Raw genomic sequence first — 22,114 nt, 5'->3', positions numbered from 1 at the left:
CGCTCGGATTGCATGCGCTATCATGCTAAATGCCAGGAGTGAGTCGAGTGTGTGTAGTATTGGCCCTCGTCTTACGTGGAGTACAAGATTCAAGGCGTCTTTGAGGTTGCAGAGTCCAGTATACTATCACAGCAAAGAAAACAGTATGACAGGCCCATAACAGCTTTCCAGAATGTGTGATATTCCATCTACAAGACATGCGTTGAGCGATCACTAGTGTTTGCTGGCTGGAGGGAGGTCACGACGCGCCAAGGATGCCATAAGATGAGGCTATTCGGAACAACCCCGGCCCCACGGACCGAGCTCAACATCATCGCGTCCAGCACTCTGACTTTGACCAACAAAATTGTATCACCAAACCACATCCACATATCTTGCGACTCGGCCCATCAACACGCGCTCGGCAATTACTCCCAAATAGCGAAAGACAACACCACAAGGCGCAAAGATGCCGCAACCACGTATGCACTCGCTTCGCGCTCAAGCGCGTCGCAATCTACTTCTCCTACATGCAGCTCAATCCACTAACAACCTACCTCAGCATCCCGTGCTATCTCCTCCAAAGACCTTCCGCCCTCGGTCGAAAGCGCCTACTACAGAAAATGCATCGACCTCCGCCGCCGCATAACCGACATCGAAGAGAACAATGATGGCACGCGCCTGCGCATCACACGCCTGAACCGCGGCATCCAAAAGATGCGACTCGAGCGCGCATTCCTTCTTGAGCAACTCAACAAACACATGGAGTACAACGTCGACGACAGCGATCGCAGCAGCAGCCCGCCGCCTACCCCAACGGATAAGCCCTTGAGGAGCAAGAGGAGCCACAATAGGAAGGGTACGCCTCCTCTTGGTGGCAGCGCCGAAGGAGGTGCAGGCGAGAGGATAGCCATCAGTGGAGAGAGTAGACTGGGACTGGGAGCCCTGTCCCATGGCATGAACCCCATGAGTAGTGCTCAGAGTACCCCAGATCCATCAGGACGCCCCCAGAACAGCTACTTCGGCACCATTGGCGCTTCCACCGCAACAAGTCCACACACCGGTGTTAATGGAGCACCCCCTACGCTTCCTCCCCTGCATTCGATCCCACCGCTACAGCCACAGCAGCAACAACAGCCAGCACCTGCGCAGCGTGCATACTTCGACCCGGCTTACGATGAGCAACGTCCTACACCCGCTAGCAATGAAGACGCAGTTGGTCGTCCACGTGCATTCTCAGGTGCTGCCCAGCAACCACCAGCGACCGACTCCGCGCCTCCCCCGCCGCAGAACGGCGACACCGAGATGACAGACGTTGCTTTTACAGCTGTGAACCGGTAGGACAGTTATAAACTGGATAAACATATCGATGATCAGAACGTCGCAAGGTTGGAAAGGAAAATATCGAAGTGATAGCAAGGCGTTAGGGCACATCGGAGCTTCTGTACTATGCTTTGGGTATCTGTATGGAACATTTGTAATTCCTCTTTTTTTTTCGAGTTCAAAGAAACGTGTATTAGTACAGTTGTCTATCAACTAGAGTTGTGGGCACGAAGTAGGACAGTATTTCCATGCATACTTGATTATCAAGGCTTGTCGTCTTAAGTGTGATTGTGCCCGTATCTGCATGAATGTATTACACGAAATCGAAGCGGTGGGATGCATGCGAGATAAAGCAAATAGGGAAGACTCGTTTTGGTTTAGAGCTACTTTTGATATGGAACGTACTAGGCCGGATTGTGTTGAGAACAATTCCCGCGTCTAGTGAGACCTGTCGGTTCTGGTCTCGGTGAACATAGACAACCTATATGACGCCCTCGTTTGCTCTGGTATCTGCAGCCTGTAACCACAAGAGAGAGACGCCGTGACCATGTGGTGAGCCCGAGAAACCGATGTGACTCTACTCCTCATCTTCATCCTTGTAATGGATGCCCTTGGCCAATTCACATGGATCAAGGGCGTAGCTAATGCTACAGTGCTCCCAGTCCTCGTTATCCATAAGCTCGCGCTTAAAGTTAAGAGCGTGGTAGATATTGGAGAAGCGGAACTCAACATACGGATGCTAGGTTGACTGTATTAGCATTATTCAAGTATGATGGGCGACATCACTTACACCACGAGCAGTCTTTCCGCTCTTGATGCGGTCGACATCACGTTTGTTGACGCTCTTGCCCCGGGCGAGCTTCATGAGTGCCATGTCGCTATACTTGTCGGCACCAATAGCTCGCACACAGCGCGATGCATCGCCGTCGATGCAGTTACGAATGACATCGTTGATAGAGTTTGGACCCTCGGCCTTCTCGACGAACACGACCGTCTTCTTGATATCGCCAACGACCTCGATACCATTCGCAGTGGCCTTGTGGTACTTCTCACACGCCTCGGGTGTAAGGAACTTGACGAGAGCATTGGAAGAGCCCGATTCTGGCACAGAAATGGACTCAAGCTTGCCACCCCACACCAGAGCTTGCAGTTGGTTGATGCTGGTGGTGCCTGCAACTCCTTTCAGGATGCAAGTGCGATGAGCAGCCACTATAGTTTGTCAGTTTTAGTCCCTTTATTCGGGAAGAGACAGACCTACGATTCTCGCGCTTCTCCTGGGTCGGCCATCCTTTCATGTTGTTAACCGGGGTCTTAGAGACAGGCTTGCTGTTCTCAGCACTCGATGCAACAGGAGGTGTTGCCATAGGGGGCGCTTTGATAGCCCCAGCGATAGATGATTCTGCCTCAGGAAGGACGTTGCGCATGGTTGCGACAATACCAGATACTTCGGCGAGTGTCTCTAGGGATACGTAACCCTCTTCTACAAGTTTAGCACACAGCCTGAGAAAATCTCCATCCGCATCCTTGAGCGTCTGTTTGATGGAGTCCGGTGTACGTGGCTGCTCTGGGCGCTTCTTTAATATCTTATTGATGTCGTTGGCGACAGCGAAGGCTAGACGTGCCTTGATGAGATCGTTCTTTTCGACATCCATCTTGACCTCTGGTGTATACGAGCTGCGCAGTTTTCTCGACATGGCCTTGATAAGACTGGCCGCGTTCTCATTGCTATCTGGTAGAGTCTGAATGTACTCACTGGCCTTGCGCATGTACGCACTCTCCAGCTCCTCTTGTGTCATTACCGTAAGCTTGTCGCCATCAGTCTTCTTGTTGTCCGCCTTCTCGGCTTCTGCCTGCTCAGCCTCTGCATTATCAGTCTTGATCTTGTCCGCCTTAGCTTCCCCAAGTCGATCGCGGAATGAAAACTTGGCTTGATCGGGCCTTGATGAGGTACTGCCTACGGGAGTACGGGGGGCAAGGACAGTCTTGCTGTTCAGGTGAGCATAGAGTGCGTCCATGGCAGACTCTTCGAAGGCATCGCTCTTGAACTTGACGTCCTCCCTCTGTAACAGAGCCGCCTTTGGAGTAATCGTAGTCGTAGAAGATGCCAGGTTCCCTTTCTGGGCTGAAGCTGCCTTTGGTTCAGGAATGGCTCTAGCATTCGTTTGTCTATATGCATACACATTAGTGAAGTTCGGACAAGTGCTTACTAGTCCGTACCCTTCAGTGGCCTTGGGCTCCGCTTTGACTGAGCCTTGAGCGGGGGAGGATGTCACTGGTTGGGTAGAAGCTGCAGGTCGCGATGGAGCAACAGGTATGGGCCCAGCAGCCCCGACCATCTTGACGGCGTTCTTCTTGAGCTTGATACTTCCCGCATTTGCTGCAGGTTGAACGGCGAGGTTGCTACGTGCATCTCCAGATGCCCAGGTAGGCGGCGCTGCTGAGGGCAAACTCGTGTATCTCGAGCGATCCATAGCTGCGGCCGATGGGGATAGTGGAGGTGAGCTTATATGTCGAACGGCTTCGTTGCGCGCGGGCGACGGAGGCGGCGATAAGAGTGAAAGTGCGGCTGGAATAAGTTCGCACACGAGAGCACCACTGCTGCTCCTATTCAAGTTGGTGTTGACGTTGTAGGTGGAAGTGGGTGTTGCTGGGAAGAAATTAGTCGAGCAAAGCGCATGAGCAGGTAAGAGAAAATGTACGCACCAACAATTCGCCTGTCTACCGCTATATTCGCAATCCCCTCGATGCAGGCGTCAAGGCAGGCTTGGTACAGCTTGTCCTCGCTATTTCGTATACGAGGACGTGGCGGGGGCTTACCAGGCATGGGACTGCGGCATGGGAGTGGGCGAGAGTTAAGGTGACGTCGGACTATCCAGGCCAGGAAAGCAAACAGTCGAGAGCGCATACGTGCTGTTACCATTCTTGGTGTTAGCCTGCGGCCAATGAGATGACAACGGTGATCATGAAAGCGGAAGGAGCATTTGTACTCGGCTTTGCTAAATACAACGACCTCGAGGCGTGGTGAAAGTCAGATTATCAATAGTCCTACCATCTACTGCACGATCGTTCACCATCACCCAGCGTTTCGTTATACGCTTCGCTCTATCGTTAAACAGTACACTGGCAAGGCCTCCTTCTCACACCTGAGAAATCTTGAACCCTCCCGGCAGCAGTTTCTGGTAGACGCCGAATGGATCGTACTTCTTTGCGACCTTCTTCATGAACGCCACCTTATCAGTACCGTAAGCCGACAGCGGATCCTGGTCTTTATCGGCATAGTTGAGGTAGAGATATTCCACCGCTGTACCCTTCACTGTAGCAAACTTCTGGATGCCGTCAGTCAACATTTTGCCCAAACTAATGAATAGTTCATCATCCTTAGCCTCAGACCAAGAAAGGTATGATTGATACATAATGAAGTTCTCGCTGTAGCGCTCCATACCAAGCACGTTGCCGCCCCTGGCTGTACTGTTCGCGGTGTAGCTTGTAGCCCAAACCTGATGTAGGCACGAGACGCGCCACTGGCCAGACGCCTTAGCTTGAAGCTCCGTAATGACGATTTTGTAGAGACGCGCTGTCTCTTGGAGGGTCGCAAGATCAATCTTGAACGAAAGGGTGCGGAATTGGACCCTAGTGGCTTGCATTAGCAACAATCTTACACCAAAGACAGCAGTGAGACTCACCGTTTGGTTGTATCACTGCCAAACTCGGCAGCAACCGCGCTCATTGGTTGGATCTTGGTCGAATCGCTGATGGTGTTGTTGACGGCAAAGAACTCGCTGTAGGCATCTGGGCGAACCACAGGCTTGGTGTAATCGAAGGCAGCTCTTACTACGTCCACAGGACTGGCTGTTGAGTATCCTTGGAACAGGATCAAAGCAGCGTTTGGATCCCTGTTCGGGTTGAGTCCAAAATTGACAAGCGATTTGAAATGTCGATTGACGGTGGACGCAGGCCAGGAAACGATACCCCCCCAAAGATTTTCGTTCTCGAAGGTCTCCATATCGTACCGTGTCACGATGCCAAAGTTGCTGTTACCACCTTTAAGAGCGGTGAAGAGATCAGCATTGGTCTTCTTGTTGGCATTCACAATGCGGCCATCAGCAAGGACGATCTGGAAATTGATCACGTTATCGCATGACAGTCCAACGCGAGGTGCGTAGTGAGATATTCCACCACCCAGCAGAAAGCCGCCGACGCCGACAGTACTTCCTCGGCCTCCAGCTACCATACGTCCTAATGGCTCCAGAGCTGCGTAGACAGAGCCCCATCTCGCAGCTGGCAAAATGCTTGCTACCTTGGAATCAGCATTGTAGGTGGTTCCATTCATGTGCAGCAGATCAATCGTGACTCCATTGTCGACATTGTTGGCTCCAGGAATCGGAGTATGGCCACCAGATCGTACGGCAAACTGACAAGTCTTCAGCAGGCTCGCAGCCGCAAGAACCTTCACAGTCGTAGAGACTTCCTCGGCAGTTGTTGGTTGCACAATACAGTTGGGCGTCAATCTGCTCTTCCCATCGAAGTAAGAAGCAAGACTAGCATTGTATGCATTCTGGCCAGGGTAGGTCACGCGCTTGGCCACAGGACTGAGGGTCAGAACTGTGCACTAGAGAAAGTCAGAACAGCAACACAAGGCGACGTGGAGCTTACACAGTAGCTGGGGGAGAGGGAATCGACCGTAACTTCGATCTCGGTTTCATCTTGAGCGCGCGTTACGCTGAGTAGAGCCGCAGCGAGCAAGGTAAGGCTCAGCCAGAACATGATTTGAGGAGCGTTCGAGTGGAGGGTAACTCTGAGGAAAGTCCTCGAGCACCCTTGTCTTGTTGTGCCACATGCCCGCAGAACAAGTGCTGTAACTTCGGAGATAGCCTCGACATGCGGATGTAGTGGGCCAAGAGCGGGCCTAGTAGCCAAATCCGTACATCGAGGCCGCGGCTTAGATGTAAGAACCGTTAGTTAAGCAAAGCTTCCCGACATACGCGCCTGCCGGGTATAGCACAGGAAAGCAGAAAGTATTTGAGAGATTCTAGAAACAAAATAAGACAATAGCATCACGCCGTTAAAAAGAAAGATAGTACACCTTCGTAGCGAGCTTAACTTTAAAACCTTACAACATTACAACAATAAACTTCTAGATATTTACCCTATGATAGTCAATGTGGAATCTGGCACAGATAGTTCCTGGACGCTTTGGTGATTCCTTCTCGTCTTGCGGCGCACCTAGAGGGCATTGGCAATGCCATACACCTTGACTAAGAAGTGCTTCACTTGAACTAATCCCCAAAATAACGAACTCGTGCAGTGTCTAACAATGCTGAATCAATTGGAATGGAAAGACCAGCGGGCGTACATGAGAAGCCGCAACAGAGGCTTCTAATATGAACATGTTGAGATATCAAGGTAGTAGTGCACATTGCCTGTACAGATGTTGACACAGCAATGAAAGGTAGAGAAATCATGCCAACTATAATGTAACGGAAGATTATGAGATTCGTCATACGTATCTTGTAACCTACACTGATCGGAAACTATGCAACAGATACTTAAATGAAGGGTATCCAAACACGAGTTCGTGCCCTGTACGCCTCGTACTCATCACCAAAAAATCTTATCAAAAACTTTTCTTCATCTATGTTGAGTTAGTTACCATACTGGTAGGATGAGGATGTGGGACTTACGGTAAATACGCTTCATGAAGAAGTACCACAACACGCCGGTAAATCCAAAGAAGCAAACAGTATTGCCAAGCATGACCTGCGTCCCGATACCCCACCAGAAGAAGCCAAAGTATGACGGGTGACGAAAGTAGCGATACACGCCATGAGTCACTAGCTCGTGTCCGTCATTCCTACGCGACTGCACTTGGTGATTGAAGTTGGTGCCCGCCTGCATCATGGCCGTACTGCGAACAGCTTGTCCCACCACAATCATCGTTATGCCCAGCGCGATCAACCACGGCGGGTGGATCGTCGATTGATAACCGGGAAAAAAGTACGACGTTACAAGCGTCTCGATGAAGGCCATCGCATGAGCTTGTCGGTATTGATCGCCGTTTGTGAGGAGGAAAGAGCCGATGTATGCGACAGGGGTGTTGTAGGCGGCGGTCGTGTAGAACTCGAGGAAGTGGAACAGAGACAGCGTGCTGAGGAACAGGAACGGTCGCCATAGATGGCTACCGCTGTATGCAAGCAGACCAGTACCGACAAGGCCAAGAACCAGCGTGCATCCTAAGCAGAAGGCACGCACAGCGATGCCAGAAAGCGAGCGCTTGCCGTGAGGGAAGAACTCGGACGCAATAGCATTCTGGCTTTTGACCTGGATATTCGAGGCTTCTCTGGCGCGCAGCTCCCGGTCAAGCTCTGGGGTCCATTCTCCGTTCTCGCTGGATCGATTCGTAGGCAGGGAGATATCGACACCGGAGGAGAGCGAGCCGTTGGAAGGCATGGCGATGGTAGGCAGGTAGATGTCGATTATGCAGGGACTTGGGTGCCGAAGATAAGACAACAAAGAAGTTCAAGACATAACTTTAAATGGTTATACAAAGGAGTGCACGACTAACACCCAGTCGCGTGGCGTGCGAGGAAGCAGGACAATAGTAAGATGTGAGCGACTATCCCTTTGCCATTGTCTTCGCTGCGCGTCTTTCCAGGTGGACCTCGGGAACAGCCGATAAGATCATCACGCTAGTCTAACCGGGTCCTAGCGTTCCGATGACCAGCATTCGCGACTTCCACACCTTAGACGTGTTGTTTACCTACGTCAGCCTCACGAACGTCACACCAGCCTCAGTATTTTGCAATTCTGTGCTCGAAACATGGACTTATCAGAGAACAAGAAGCGTATGGCTCGTGGCGAACTCTACCATGCCTTCACGCCTGAGCTCACAGCAGAGCGTTCGCGCTGCAAACAAGCTTGCGCACGCTACAACAATGCTGGCGATGCATCAAGGCGAAAATTGACCGAGCTGTTCCGAGAGTATGTGTAACTACTCGATTGCTCGTCAGCAGACTTCCTTCTTATACTCTAACTAGCATCATCCAAGACAAAACCCCTCTTCCGCCTATCCAATCTACAGAAGACGAAGACAGCAAGCTGTTTGAGAACGACCCGTGGGTCGAACCACCGGTTACTATGGACTATGGATATAATGTTCGTTTGGGCGAGAATGTTTTCATCAACTTCAACGCCGTCTTCCTTGACACCTGCCTAACTACCGTTGGTTCTCGTACGCTTGTCGGACCTAACGTTCATTTCTATTCGGCTACTCATCCTCTTGATCCAGCTGTCCGCAATGGCACTAGGGGGCCTGAGTTGGGTAAGGAGATTCACATTGGAGAGGATTGCTGGATTGGTGGCAATGTTTGCATACTACCTGGCGTTGTGATAGGCAGAGGTAGTGTGGTCGGCGCTGGCAGTGTGGTTACGAAGAGCGTGCCGGATTTCACTGTCGTCGCTGGCAACCCAGCTAGATTCGTTCGCAAGATCGAAACTGAAATGGACACTGAACAAAACAATGGAGAATCCGGTGAGCAGAACCATCTGGACCGCTGACTTGCGTATCAGCCGCCCGTGCAACAGGTTACTTGCTCGTCACGAGAAGCAGTTTCATGTCTTCCACTGAGCCTATCAGACTCGCACTCGGACTCCAAGCTGCATTTGGCATGACATTGTAAGAAGAAATAATCACAGTCGCATAAACCTTCCCATACATGTCTGCCGTTTCTGCCACCGATACACCAGACGTTGTTGCAGCATGCTCTAGCGCGTTCTAGCGCGTCTTCCCGCCTCTCGGAGGCACTTTCAAAACGGAGCAGTAATTGAAAGTAGGCTTCCGAATAATCTGCGGAGTTCGCAACACAGACGGCTTTGATGCGATACTAGTCGTCACCTTGACAGGACACTCGCAACTAATAGTTCACATATGAGTTTGCTTCCGCACTTGAACAGATCAATTAAGATTTGGTGTGCAAGCTCAGCTATTTACTCCACCACCATGATCCGCGATCAAGTCGTGAAAGTATGCGACAGCAACTTGGCATCCTGGAGTCAACTTGTGTCGATCTGGAACGAATGTGGGGGCGTTTAGACTAAGACTCAACACAAGATCTGATGATCGCCCGCAAGCTTCGGGCGCCAAGACCGACGAAACCGGTTCCCAGACGCCGCCAAAACAATGACATCGGCTCGCCAAACACCACTGACTAATTCGTCTCCCATGCACGACATGGCAAACCCTGCGAAATGCCCCATTTGTGTTTGGGGCTGCACTTCGGCATCGCCTATTTCGAGGATCTCGACAGTTTGGAGGCGCCATATTCACCTTGTGGCATACTTCGAAACTACCAGATCAAGCTACTTGTGTGCTACTTGACTGAATGCCAAGGGCTTAGGAGCTCTGGAGTTCCATCCCCAGACTATTGCGATGCATAGGCCTGCTCACCATCATGCCTTGACGGCAAGGCTATCCGATGTGGTAACAGAGGTGGTACAAATACCACAGCTCCCAACACCCAGATAGTCTTCATCGGACTGGTTCCTTCACTCACTAAGGCTAATAACTTCTACTCTGCATCTTCAGCATTTCTTACTCTCCTTCATATCTTTACTCATAATCTTATTCCACTCAATAGATCCGATCTCACAGTCAAAATGAAGTACATTCTCATCGCCTCTCTCCTTACCTCCGCGGCTTACGCTGCTCCTTTCGCCCAGGTCCAGGGTGGTAACGGCGTCAACGGCAACACTGCCGCTGCTACGACTGGCCAACAAACAGGAAACCAGGGTGGCCAAACCCAAACTGGCAACCAGCAACAGCAGCAGCAGCAGCAAGGAGCGCAGAACGGCAACCAGCAGCAGCAACAGCAGGGTGCCACCAACAATCCTACCGGTCTTGGTGCTGGTATCCAGAATGGCCAGACACCTACTGCCAACGATCTCGCCACTGCCGTCTCCAACTGGATGGCCGACACTTCAATGGTCTCCAACTTCCTCAACACTGGAGCCAGCATCCAGAACAACGTTCAATTCAAGCAGGCTGCTACTGTTGCCTTCAACGCCGAGGTTGATGAGCTCAACCACAAGGCCATCATCGACGCTGCTAACGGCGCGATGCCCAGCGTCATTGCTGCCAACAGCACCCTCGCTACTGGCGGTTCGTTCCAGGATGTCGTCGACAAGCTTCAGCAGATGTCTGTCCAGGGTATGGCTGCCGCTGGCAACATTGACTTGATCAACCAGAACCGCTGTGTCAACGTCCTCCCCAACATCGACGCCTACATGGCTTCTACTGGATCCACCTCCCAGGCGGTCCGTCCCACCGTCTGCGACCAGACCGGTGTTGCTGGTGGTGTCCAGGGAACTGGTGCTACTCAGCCCGGTGCCCCAGCAGGTAGCCCCGCCGCTGCCTTCGCCGCTGCTCAGGCTCTTGCTCAAGGAACTGGCAACGGTCTGGTTCAGAACACTGGCGCTGCTGGTGCCGCCGCTGGCACTACGGGAACTCAGGGAACTCAGGGAACTCAAGGAACTCAAGGAACTCAAGGAACTCAAGGAACTGCGGGTGCTCAGGGGGCTCAGGGTACTGCAGGAACTGCTACAGGTACCACTGGCACTGCCACCAATGGACAAACTCCTCAACAAGCCGCCGGTATTACACCCACCAACGGCCAAGCACCCCAGGGTACGACTGGTGTCCAAACCCCTCAGCAAGGTGCTCAGGGTACTACCGGACAGCAGACCCCTCAACAGGGACAACAAACTGGCCAACAGCAGGGTCAGCAGACTGGTCAACAGGCTCAACAGGGTCAGCAGACAGCTCAGCAAGGCCAAGCTCAGACTGGCAACCAGCGGGCAGGCAACGGCGCCGCTGCTGGACAACAGACTCAAGGCCAGACCCAAAACGGTGGTAACCAACAGCAACAGGCTGGCAACAGCGCCGCTGCTGGACAACAGTCTCAGGGCCAAACCGCTGGTCAGGCATCTGGCCGCAACGGTGGAAACGGCGGTAACGGTGGCCAGAACAACAACTAAACGCTGCGTCTGAGATTCAATGAAGAGGACGAGTGCAACCGTTTGCAAGGCGAGGGTAATGTGCTGGTCACTAGCCAAGCAGTCGTTTCTGTACATAAAAATCGAGTCGGATGTCTAATGATTGGTGCATGTACTTAGTATAGTATGTAAGGAGAGAGTTATTTGCTGGATTTGTAGATATATAAGGTATTAGCCTGCCGATTATATATTTTGGGTCCAAACGTTGAAAGCATCAGTGATGTCGTGAAGGATGTGTTATGACAAGAGCATCGTAATACACAAACCTTTGTGAGAACATTATTGCCGAATTTTCGCTTGTCGCGAATCCCCAGGGGTTGAACGGCTTCAGGTTCGGCGCGTTTGCAAAGTCTATGATATTCGACATCAAATGTCGATATTTTGTTCTGGTTGGGGCTAGGACAAAACATCATATAGACAGAACAGCAGTGTACATTTCAGTAGCTGAACACCATCATCATGCTGCTTGTAAGCATTCAGATCCTTCATTGTATCGTGCCTCACATTGAAGACGATGATGTAAGTAGAACAGTCAGCTAACGCTGTTCCACCACAACGGCAATAGGCTTATCTGCCTGAGGTTTCAAAACCTCAGGCCCGAACATGTGGATACCTGATCTTTCCGGACAGCGTGTTCCCTGGTGTAACCCAGTGATCTGGATCGTGTCTCGGGGGTAGCTTGGTCAGGGAGGTAGTTGCGGTGGTTGTAGCACAGGTGAAACCATGTACCAAACATCATCTGCTGCAGGGTTGGAAAGCTTGACACGATGCCAAGACTGAAGGGTATGAGACGGTAGAAGTGCGAGGCGCATGTACTGTTCGCGACACATCGACTATGTTTGTTTTTCCAGAGCTCCCCGTCCGCTCATGTTGTCGGGTCGAAAGATGTGGACGTGCGCATCGCCGTCTCTCACCGACTCTGGGGTTCTGACACGTCGGCAAGTCGCGTGACGTACCGACATGGAGAATTGTCCGCTCTTTGCGGCAAGCAATGTGAGGCTGCAGCGGGCCGATGAATACATGTACCTGGCTTGCTAGGTTGGCGCAGTGTGCAGATGCGCTGGCATGGTATGACGCCTCTTCCAAGTAATAGAGAGGCTCGCCAAGTGCATGGTTGTTGCATCGAGTCGCTGACCGCACAAGCTGAGCTAGCTAGACGGCAACCTCATAGCCAGGCAGCTAATGACGACGTCTTTTGACCAACAGTTTGCGACGAACCATGGCTGAGGCCGAGCGCGCTGGCGGAGTACAGGGCGATCTGGAGAAGGAACTGACGTGCTCGGTAAGTCGAGGTTCACGTTTGTGGTGTTGCGGAGTGGGGGTGTCGCATTGACGGGTGCATGTGTGAGAAGGTCAAGCTTCACGAGTTATCGAGAAAGGATGAGCATGTAGAGATAGACGGCTGGATCGCTCCTTCCGAGTCCTTCCAAGGTTCTTGGGGCCCGCTCAGCGACGAGGATGCGCCTGCTAACCCGACCATGTTCAGATCTGTACCGACCTTCTCTACCAGCCGCTCACTCTCCTCGACTGCCTTCACACCTTCTGCGGCGCCTGTCTGAAGGAATGGTTCGCCTTTCAAGCCTCGACCGCCACATCGATACACCCGTATACCTGCCCCTCATGCCGGGCCTCGGTGCGCACCACGCAGCCCAATGCCACTGTCACAACGCTACTTGATATATTTCTAAAGTCGAACCCCCAAAGAGGCAAGAGCGCCGAGGAGAAACAGGCGGACCGCAACAAGTACAAGCCGGGTGACAATGTGCTGCCGAAACTGAGGCGGCGGGATGAGCGCGATGACGCCGACCAGCGCATGCTTGAGGAGGCCCAGCAGCTGAGTCTGAGGGACGTAGGCATACCGAGTAGCAGCAGGACCAGTCTAGAACCACCGAGAGAGCGTAGGAGGAGGGACAGAAGTCGCGATGGGAGCAGGGACTCTCGCAGGGCTCGGGACGAAAGGCGCTCTACTAGCCAGACCGCCCCCGGCGCATCACCATCGAGGGCCGTCATCCCACCCCGGGCCATCGAACACCAGTCGAGTCTGCGCTCTCTTCTGAGTGCTTCCGATCTCGACGCCGAAGACGTCGACGAGGATCTTGTGCGGCAGGTGCTGGAAGAGCTAGTGTCTGAGGGTGTGGATTTGAACCAGATTGGCACTGCACAAGAGGAGGAGATTACCGAGAGGATAGCTGAAGCTGTGCGACGGCGGCAGGCAGAGCGACATGCCGAGAGACACCGCGAGAGGAGGGAAAGGAGAGAGCGTTTGGCAAGAGAGGGCTTGATGAGCTCGTCATCCTCATCGCTACTGCCCCAACCCGTGCGCAGCCCACTCACGCGCGATGAGGAGGCAGCACGCAGGAGAAGGCATGGCCGTTCAGAAAGTGGCGCATCGACCCCCCAGACGGCAGTAGGACCACCCATATCCAGACCTGGTCTCATCGACGCCGCAAATAGAGGCGGGCGAGCACCGCGCCAGCGATCATCCAGCCAGGGAAGCTCTCGATCAGCGAGAAGGGCAGAGCGCCCTACACCCGTGTCAGCCTCTGCGACCTCCCAGAACAACAGCAGTGGCGAGCGCCAGTCGTCCTCGGAACAGGCTCGTCCAAGGCCGCGCCGCCAGTCCGACAATCAGCAAAGGAGTAGGCTCGACGTTCGCGAGCAGTTCCGCATCAGCCTCCACGCCAATACCAGCACACTCAATACAGTCTCAAGTCCCAACTCACCACACAGCCTCGGTTTCGACCTACCGACCAACAACAGCCCGACGAGTTCTCTAGCTACCGTTGGTACTCCAGCTGTCCCCTTGTCTTCCTCTACCCCCGCCGTTACGCCATTCCAGCCTCCTACATCAAGACGTACAACCGATCCCATCAGAGCCGGACTGCCACGGTCCTCCAACAGCAATACTCCTCCCTTAGTATCACCCCCTCCCTTCCCTCGCTCCACCACCGATCCGACCGTAAGCGAACCTCGATCGAGACATGCTTCTGGCTCATCACTAGGTGCTCCCGTTCTGTACACCGAGCCGCACGTAGCATGCCAGCGCTGCGGAAAGAATGACATACAGTACGAGCTTCACTACAATTGTGCACGTTGCGATGATGGGGAGTACAACATATGTCTCCGCTGCTACCGCCTTGGCAGAGGATGCAAGCATTGGTATGGATTCGGCTGGACTGCTTGGCCACGATACGAACGGGAAGCGCCTGAAGGTGGCTATCCGCCCAATCATCAGCATCCCCATATTCTCGTCGGACACCGGTATCGCAGGCCAATGACACCCTTGACTGAATCTACAACACCGCCACATGTACTTATGAGTGAGGATGATCCCAAGCAAAGGGTGGAAGTTGGAGTTTTCTGCGACATTTGTAAGGCGTACGCCAACGCCTGCTACTGGAAGTGCGATTATTGCAACGAAGGCGACTGGGGCTATTGCAACGACTGCGTTAACCAAGGACACCATTGCACACATCCACTTGTTCCTGTCGCTCGCAAGACAAGAGACTCGCAGTCGGTTACCGATACCACTCCATCCGCGCCCTCGACACCACGTCAAGACGGACATCTCGCTCCACCAGATCACGATGCAGTACCCACAACTCCTCCGTTGACGCCCAAATCGGCATCCCTCATGCGTGGGCCTGGTTACTTCACAATCGCAAACTCCATCTTCCGCCCTCTTACCTTCACAACCTTGTGTAACATTTGCAGTTACCCCATCCCGCCATCAAATACAAGGTATCACTGTCTGAAGTGCAATGCTGGAGACTACGATATCTGCATGAGCTGTTATCACAAACTCGTCGTTAGCGGTCGCATTGCCAAGGAAGATGGCGTAAACGGATGGCGCAAGTGTCTCCGCAGTCATCGCATGTACATTGTAGGATTCGAAGACCGCGGTGGCGCACAACGACGCATGGTCGTCCGCGACCTTGTAGGCGGCTACGCACTCAAAGAGGAGGAGGAGATGGCAAGAGTACAGCGTTACCCGCCAGACGGTGGCGTAGGCCTTAGACTACTAGCTAGATGGGGTTACCTGCCTGATGAAGGCGTAGAAGACGAGCTGTCTTTTCCTCGAGGAGCAGAAATTAGGGAAGCAGCTGACATCAACGGTGATTGGTACTGGGGTGTTTACTGCGGTATTGGAAAATTGTTTCCTGCAAATCACATCACAGCTCTATAGACGAGTAGACCTCGAGAATTCAAACCCGCTTTACCAAGATATCTTGTCTTTCTTTCCTTTTGAAGAGTCACCCATGCTACACATCTCACTGCGCAAACTTTCGCTTCAACCACTCCTCCAACCTCGACACCACCTCCGCCGGCTTCTCATACGTCGCCCAATGGGCCGCATCAATCATTTCCGTCTGTTCCAACTGCGGCAACAACCCCTTTTGTATACTCTCATACATGGTTTCGGGTCTACACACCACATCTTGTTTACATCCAATATACAGCGCCGGGACGTTGACTACATCCCTCCCCTCGGGTAACTTGGCATCGACCTCATGCTGCAGATTGCCTGTCATGGCCTTGTACCAGCACACTGGCGCTTCAAACCCATCGCGCTTCATCCGCTCAATGAAGTCCTTCTTGAACGTCTCATCTTGCGCATAAGGTCGGAGGTTGAAAGTAGGTTTTGTTTTCCCAGAAAGGACATCCCGCATGGCATTGGGCGTGCAGAAGAACTCCAACAAGCCGTCTTTGTCATGCATCATGTTGAATGTAGTCTCGAGATCTCGAGACAGGAGTTCTGCGCCGTCGGACGCTGTGAAAAGATACCAGTACGAGAATGCCCGGTAACCGAACACCTTCTCCATGGTAGCATTTACGCTGTCGAGATCGAAGGGTTTGCGACTTGGGGGTGAGTACGGGACGTTCAGGTTTGCCAACCCAACTACACGCTCGGGATGGTAGTTGTACAGGCGGGAGGCGGCTGTGGAACCCCAGTCATGGCCTATGGAGATGCATTTTGATGCTTTTTCTGCGTCGAGGATTTCCATCATGTCGCCTGTCATCTTGGTCCAGACGTAGGCGGATGGGTCTGTGGGCTTGTCCGTTCCGTCATAGCCCAGCATGTCGGGGATGATGATGGGATGGTTTAGAGAGCGCAGAGGGCCGGCAACGTTGGCCCACATGGCGGCATGGTCGGGGTAGCCGTGTTGGAAGAAGAGGGTTGGGAGGGAAGGGGAGCCTGGGGAGGTGTAGTACGTGTACGTGATGCCTCGAGAGGTTTTGAGGGTCTTTTTGGTGAAGGCGTCCATTGTTGGTTGTGATGCGATATATTTACAGTGTATTTTGTTTTGGTGTAGTTGATAGAACAAGTGCGAGAGCTATCCTATGTATATCAATGCCAAGTCTATTTTGTCCTTCTCTCGGAGCCTCCGAAGTTGATCGTTCTACATCACAAGTTGAGGTCATGTCGGCCGAGTATTAGTCTTTGTTGGGTAGCCACTACGAGACAAGCGGAATTTCCGTCATTCATGCGTCCGTAGCGGCGGAGGTGGCGGAGGCGGGTCCATAACTTCAGTGGAGTTGTTCGGCCAAGTTCCTTGAACTTGTCTATGTTGAGGTAGTTGGCCGGATGTGCTATGCAGAGATGCGGCCGCTAGGGGAGAAAGCGGCGGTTTAAGATCATGCATAGTGTAACCTCTAGCATTTCACTCCAACAGAAGCGCTTCGGCCATTTCATCGTCGTGGCTTGATGCTGGTGATGGCTGCTCGTGGAAGCTCCTTTATAAGGTGTTGGTATGTTTCGCGCTCGGTGTGAAAAGACTCCAAAGGTAGAAGAAGCCTTGAGGTTCGTTATTACGCCAGAGGCCACGTAAGTACTGTCTCTAGAACACTCCACCACGAGCGAGCCGAGGTGTCTCGGTTTACGAAGTGACCATCTGAATGTGGAGTTCATCATCCCCATTGCGGACGATCGCGCAAATGGTCTCGAACTGGGGAGACTTCTAGGCGGTACTACTATGGAGCATGGCTAGTTGTACCGTTGATTAACAACCAAAGTCAGTTTCAAAATCATTTACCTAATTCAGTACATACTATACCTCCAACCTGGCGGCATGTGTTGTGTTTAAGTGTGGAGCAATGCACAAATGCGTAGGGCTAAAGGCAAATGGGATTCCAGCCAATGGCGTCATACCGGTACGTAGCCGTCTCAATCGGCTGCACGCTCGCGGCGCACAGCATCTCAACGTCCAAAGGCATTGCAACTCTACCACAACTTCGTCATGGCTGGAACACGAAGGTCTACGCGTCAAACGGTGGCAGCAGCACCGAAATACAACGAGGATGACAATTCATCTGTTGAAGAAGTACAACCCAAGCGCAATGCCAAAAAGACGACGCGTCGCAAGCGCGACCGCGAAGACGAAGACGAAGACATAGCAGAAAACAGCCCTCCACCACCCAAGAAAGCCGCTACAACCAAACCCAAGGCTCCGAAAGCGACCACATCAACAACGAAGCCCAAATCCAATCCAATAGATACATCCACCACCAAACCCAAGACCAACCCTCCACCCGCCCCTTCCTCATCCACAAACCGCGACGCAAACGGCGCCCAAGAAGTCTACTGGCTCCTCAAAGCCGAGCCTCTCCCCCGCTACGAAAACGGCGTAAACGTCGCCTTCTCCATTTCCGACCTGCGCGCCTGCACAGAACCCGAGCCCTGGAGCGGCGTCCGCAACCCCCAAGCACGCAACAACATGCAAGCCATGCGCAAGGGAGATCTGGGCTTCTTCTACCACTCCAATGCGAAGCCCTCTGGCATCGTAGGCATACTGCGCGTTGTCGAAGAAGCCAAGGTCGATGAGACGGCGTTTGACCCCAAGGACCCTTATTATGATAAGAAAAGTGACCAGGAGAATCCAAAGTGGTACTGCGTGGGTGTCGAGTTTGTGAGAGAGTTCGACGAGGTTGTGGATTTGGCGAGGATAAAAGAATATGCGAAGGAGGGGCCGTTGAGGGATATGCAGCTTGTTACGAATTCCAGACTGAGTGTGAGTAGGGTGAGAAAGGAAGAGTGGGAGTTTATAATACGGTTGGTCGATGGGGAGAAGAAGGAGGACAAGGCTGAGAAGGACGATGAACAAGACGTTGAAGAGGAAGCATGATCAGGATGCCGTTTGACTTCAGGTACCCCTTGGAACCTTCTCTTAGCACTGTATAGCCTATATTTCTGGATTTAATACCCTGTACTGGCCAGACTCATCTACATTCCGTCTAACCGGACCGAGTCACCCCTCAATACTGAAGCGCTTGGATGATCTCAGGACTGTTGAAGAACGCGCATCGCTCCTGGAGCTTCTGCTTTGCCATCTCCCGTGTCGCATTCGCCACACCCAGCGCACTGTTACTCGGATGCGTTCCTCCTATCGTCCTGACATACGGACCACCCGGCCGGCTAAACGCCTCGTCCCAGTTCAACAGTGTGGTGGATTGTGGTCCGCTCTCCGCTGGGACTCCCCGACTCACGAATGTACTCCACGACCGACTTGCTCGCATTGCAAGCTCATAGTCGTACTCTGTTGGATCGAAAGGGTAGCCTGATGTGTTGTATACCTGCATGCTATCGAAGATGTACGCAAACTCCGATGTGTGCACGACTCCAAAGCCGGCGATATCGTCAACGTACTCGAGGATGGGATCAAGGATGGTTTGGTTGAAGTTGTAGAAGTAGACTGGAGCTTCATACTTTTTGTCGATCGCAGCACCGAGATGTAGTGATGGGCACACCATGAGAATGTCGCGGAAGATACGGGCTGAGCGGTAAAACTCTGCTGTCAGGTTCACGCTGATTCCGAACTCTTCTACGGAATACATGTTCAGCAACTGAGTCAGCGAGTCCTCGGAAAAGGCTGGAAGGTAACCGCGGACGAAGTCATATGTATCTTGCGCAGTTGCAATAGAAGTGTTGGTGTAGACATTCAAATCGCCTTGCATCCAGCCAGACATGAAGGTAGCATTACCGAAGCGTCCCTCTGCGATAAGCTGACTTGGTGGCGCAGGAAGGAAATCATCGTCCACCTGTGGCAACCAGATATCACCGATGTTATGCGCGATATCGCTAAGGTACGTCGCATTCGAAGCCTCAAAGAGCGTCTCGGTGTCTAATCCGCGTAGACAGTCAATCGTCTCAGGAGCATCCACATCGGTAGTGTTGCATCCCACGTAGTCGACCAGGGCGATCATAGCATCCTTGGCAAAAGTACCAGTGATACCGGGTTCAAGGGACTGAGACTGGGCGATACCCCGCTGGAACGGAAGTGGCTTCTCCCCACCGTAAGCCATGATCTGCATTCCGATTGCGAGGCCGCCAGAAGACTGGCCGGCGATCGTAATCCTCTCCGGATCCCCGCCAAAAGCAGCGATGTTGGTGCGGACCCACTCGATAGCAGCGCGCTGGTCACGCAGGCCAGCATTCATGCTTCCTTCCTCTTTGAGCGAGTCGGAGTTGGCGAATCCAAAGAATCCAAGACGGTAGTTCATGGCCACATGTATGATTGGGTCGCCGTTCTCCACGGACTGCTTAATCATCCCGTCAGGCGCAGTTGTCGGCTCCGTATTACTCGCCCACCAGAAAGATCCTCCATGAATCCATACCAAAACCGGCAGCGGTCCCTTTCCTTGTCTGTCCTCTGCTTTGGGTCTCGCTACGTTCAGGTTCAGACAGTCCTCGGATGTCTCAGTGATGTTGCCTAGTCCAAGAGGTGGGTAGAGTACGCCTAGTGGTTGAGGACAAGCGGGGCCAGGTTTGGTCGCATCGATAGTTGTGCCTGGAGTGTACTTGTAAGGAACCGGAGGCTTGAACCTGTTCTCGCCGCTGGTGTCGTGAGCATATGGGATGCCCAGGAAGAGTTCAATGTCGTTGCGTCCAATGCCTAGGATGTTGATAGGATCTTCCGCGTCACCGAGCTGAACACCTGCCGTGGTGGTGACAGCGGCGACGAAGCAGGACAGGGTAGGAAGGCGCATCTTGATCCCAATTGCTCTTGATCCAGTGCTGAAACACGCAAGGAGGCGACTATGAAGTACAAAACTCCTACGATAGGTAATTGGCGAGGTTGTTATGGTTGTGCAGAGATGAGATACAGTTGCTTTAGGCACACAGATATCACGTTCCTCCGTGCTAGCCTGCAAGTGGCAGGTGCACGGTTGTGACGTGATAGACGGGAGCAGGTGCTAGGGCGGCATTAGACGGCAGTAGCGTGAGCTCATACGCATTCATGATGCCAACCACCGTCGTCCAAATTCTGGTTTGATCGAAAACTACGCCAAACAGGAAATCCAACGCGAGACATGCATAAGCAACCTTGCGCTGACACACCACGTGTAGATAACGTGCGTTCAAGGTTGTTTGCTCGGCCCGTATAACATCAACAACAATGTACCGACGCTACTACCCGAGCGAAGCATTCTACAATCGCGCTTGTGTACCCCGCAAATCCCTGGTTACCTCCTCAAACCTCTCATAGCAGTCCCTTTCTGCATCAAAGTTCAGCAACCAAGCCTCGCGTGCTAGATGAATGGATTCTGGCTTCTTCGCTATCTCATCCCAGTTGGCCTTGTGCCATCGCTCGCGCGTCTTCACTCCCGTGGCCTGCGCTTTGTGCACTCTCTCGTAACGGATCTTCTCGAATGCTCGTACAGCTAAGGAAATGCTTTTCTTGCCAGCGAGTTCGAGACACGCGGCGAGCACAACACCGTCTTCAATGGATTGACTGGCTCCCTGGATGGATGTTGGGAGAAATGGATGCGCTGCATCTCCAATCAACGCGATACGCTGTTTTGGCGAGATGAAGGTTGGCAGCGGATCACGAAAGACGAGCTTGTGATCGATGAGACGTGCGCCTTTTGGTGTCGACCTCACAATCTCTTGTACGATTGGCGCCCATCCCTCCACGTACTTCAGGCAATCCTCCACTCTCCCCGGAAATTGCCAGCTCTCCTCGATATTCCCGTCATCCACGTGGGTAAACACCCAATTAAATTCTTTCCCGTCCTTGAGCGACGAAACCAGGAAGTGCAGGTCCGGGCCAATGAACCCAGAGTGACTGTCGCCCTCTACAAGATGTTTCAGCATGGGGTTGTCTTTGATAGCATCTCCAGAGAACCATGAGCGATATACGGCGTACCCCGAACTCTTCGGTTTATCATCGAAACCAAGCACGATCTTACGTCCGCGCGAGCGCACTCCCTCGGCTGCGATGACTACATCGGTGACCATTTCTTCTCCATTGACAATCACACCGGCTCTTTCTTCGTCCTCGAAGTAATCAGTTACGCGCTGACCCCACCTGATTTCCACTCCCCGATCCACCGCATGCTGATGGATGATACTGTATAGTTCCCCTCTATGCCCATTAATCCTTGGCCCCCACTTCTTCTCGACCTCAAAGTTCTGTCTCGTGACAAACTCCCCTTTCCAGTGGTACAGATCTAACCATGTTGTTTTCCGTGCGACTCCTTTCATGGCCTCGATAACGCCGGGCCAACGCTCAAAGTTACGCGCACCATTTGGGTCGAACGAGATGATGTCACCGAATCGCGTTATCTCCTCTACGTCTGCTGCTTTCTCAAGAAGGATGACTGAGTGACCTTTTCGGTCGCATTCTATCGCTGCTGCAACGCCCGCAAACCCTGCACCTACTATGATGACGCTGATGCCGGACGAGGGACGACGGGGAAAGTGCGCCATGGTGGAGTGAAGAATATGGTCAGTTGTACAGGATGCAAGGAGCAGGTACGTAAAGAA

General features: G+C 52.7%; 11 protein-coding genes across 11 annotated transcripts; 5 read left to right on the top strand and 6 right to left on the bottom strand.

Moving 5' to 3' along the window:
- Positions 1–448: 448 nt before the first annotated feature.
- On the top strand, positions 449–1,320 carry ALTATR162_LOCUS8751 (uncharacterized protein; the record flags this gene model as incomplete). The annotated part of the gene is made up of 2 exons (XM_043316384.1): positions 449–461; positions 542–1,320. The coding sequence occupies 2 exons, from the start codon at positions 449–451 to the stop codon at positions 1,318–1,320; spliced, it is 792 nt and encodes a 263-aa protein (XP_043172319.1).
- A 559-nt stretch (positions 1,321–1,879) lies between these two features.
- ALTATR162_LOCUS8750 (uncharacterized protein) lies at positions 1,880–3,773 on the bottom strand (the record flags this gene model as incomplete). Its single annotated transcript, XM_043316383.1, has 4 exons — positions 1,880–2,041; positions 2,093–2,511; positions 2,561–3,468; positions 3,520–3,773. 4 exons carry the CDS (start codon positions 3,771–3,773, stop codon positions 1,880–1,882), a joined length of 1,743 nt encoding a protein of 580 aa, XP_043172318.1.
- A 666-nt stretch (positions 3,774–4,439) lies between these two features.
- ALTATR162_LOCUS8749 (uncharacterized protein) lies at positions 4,440–6,066 on the bottom strand (the record flags this gene model as incomplete). Its single annotated transcript, XM_043316382.1, has 3 exons — positions 4,440–4,932; positions 4,986–5,911; positions 5,956–6,066. The coding sequence occupies 3 exons, from the start codon at positions 6,064–6,066 to the stop codon at positions 4,440–4,442; spliced, it is 1,530 nt and encodes a 509-aa protein (XP_043172317.1).
- A 782-nt stretch (positions 6,067–6,848) lies between these two features.
- ALTATR162_LOCUS8748 (uncharacterized protein) lies at positions 6,849–7,749 on the bottom strand (the record flags this gene model as incomplete). Its single annotated transcript, XM_043316381.1, has 2 exons — positions 6,849–6,934; positions 6,984–7,749. 2 exons carry the CDS (start codon positions 7,747–7,749, stop codon positions 6,849–6,851), a joined length of 852 nt encoding a protein of 283 aa, XP_043172316.1.
- Positions 7,750–8,119: 370 nt separating this feature from the next.
- ALTATR162_LOCUS8747 (uncharacterized protein) lies at positions 8,120–8,856 on the top strand (the record flags this gene model as incomplete). The annotated part of the gene is made up of 2 exons (XM_043316380.1): positions 8,120–8,280; positions 8,337–8,856. The coding sequence occupies 2 exons, from the start codon at positions 8,120–8,122 to the stop codon at positions 8,854–8,856; spliced, it is 681 nt and encodes a 226-aa protein (XP_043172315.1).
- A 1,098-nt stretch (positions 8,857–9,954) lies between these two features.
- Positions 9,955–11,331, top strand: ALTATR162_LOCUS8746 (uncharacterized protein; the record flags this gene model as incomplete). Its single annotated transcript, XM_043316379.1, has 1 exon — positions 9,955–11,331. The coding sequence occupies one exon, from the start codon at positions 9,955–9,957 to the stop codon at positions 11,329–11,331; it is 1,377 nt and encodes a 458-aa protein (XP_043172314.1).
- Positions 11,332–12,568: 1,237 nt separating this feature from the next.
- On the top strand, positions 12,569–15,535 carry ALTATR162_LOCUS8745 (uncharacterized protein; the record flags this gene model as incomplete). The annotated part of the gene is made up of 2 exons (XM_043316378.1): positions 12,569–12,631; positions 12,836–15,535. 2 exons carry the CDS (start codon positions 12,569–12,571, stop codon positions 15,533–15,535), a joined length of 2,763 nt encoding a protein of 920 aa, XP_043172313.1.
- An 85-nt stretch (positions 15,536–15,620) lies between these two features.
- On the bottom strand, positions 15,621–16,616 carry ALTATR162_LOCUS8744 (uncharacterized protein; the record flags this gene model as incomplete). The annotated part of the gene is made up of 1 exon (XM_043316377.1): positions 15,621–16,616. One exon carries the CDS (start codon positions 16,614–16,616, stop codon positions 15,621–15,623), a length of 996 nt encoding a protein of 331 aa, XP_043172312.1.
- Positions 16,617–17,588: 972 nt separating this feature from the next.
- ALTATR162_LOCUS8743 (uncharacterized protein) lies at positions 17,589–18,473 on the top strand (the record flags this gene model as incomplete). The annotated part of the gene is made up of 1 exon (XM_043316376.1): positions 17,589–18,473. The coding sequence occupies one exon, from the start codon at positions 17,589–17,591 to the stop codon at positions 18,471–18,473; it is 885 nt and encodes a 294-aa protein (XP_043172311.1).
- A 130-nt stretch (positions 18,474–18,603) lies between these two features.
- Positions 18,604–20,334, bottom strand: ALTATR162_LOCUS8742 (uncharacterized protein; the record flags this gene model as incomplete). Its single annotated transcript, XM_043316375.1, has 1 exon — positions 18,604–20,334. The coding sequence occupies one exon, from the start codon at positions 20,332–20,334 to the stop codon at positions 18,604–18,606; it is 1,731 nt and encodes a 576-aa protein (XP_043172310.1).
- Positions 20,335–20,776: 442 nt separating this feature from the next.
- ALTATR162_LOCUS8741 (uncharacterized protein) lies at positions 20,777–22,057 on the bottom strand (the record flags this gene model as incomplete). The annotated part of the gene is made up of 1 exon (XM_043316374.1): positions 20,777–22,057. The coding sequence occupies one exon, from the start codon at positions 22,055–22,057 to the stop codon at positions 20,777–20,779; it is 1,281 nt and encodes a 426-aa protein (XP_043172309.1).
- Between the last annotated feature and the right edge of the window lie 57 nt (positions 22,058–22,114).

The sequence above is a fragment of the Alternaria atra genome (assembly GCF_907166805.1).
Source record: "Alternaria atra isolate CS162 genome assembly, contig: 29, whole genome shotgun sequence".
Classification (NCBI taxonomy): domain Eukaryota; kingdom Fungi; phylum Ascomycota; class Dothideomycetes; order Pleosporales; family Pleosporaceae; genus Alternaria; species Alternaria atra.
The sequence above is the reverse complement of the archived record's forward strand: the minus strand, read 5'-3'. Positions and strand labels throughout refer to the sequence as shown.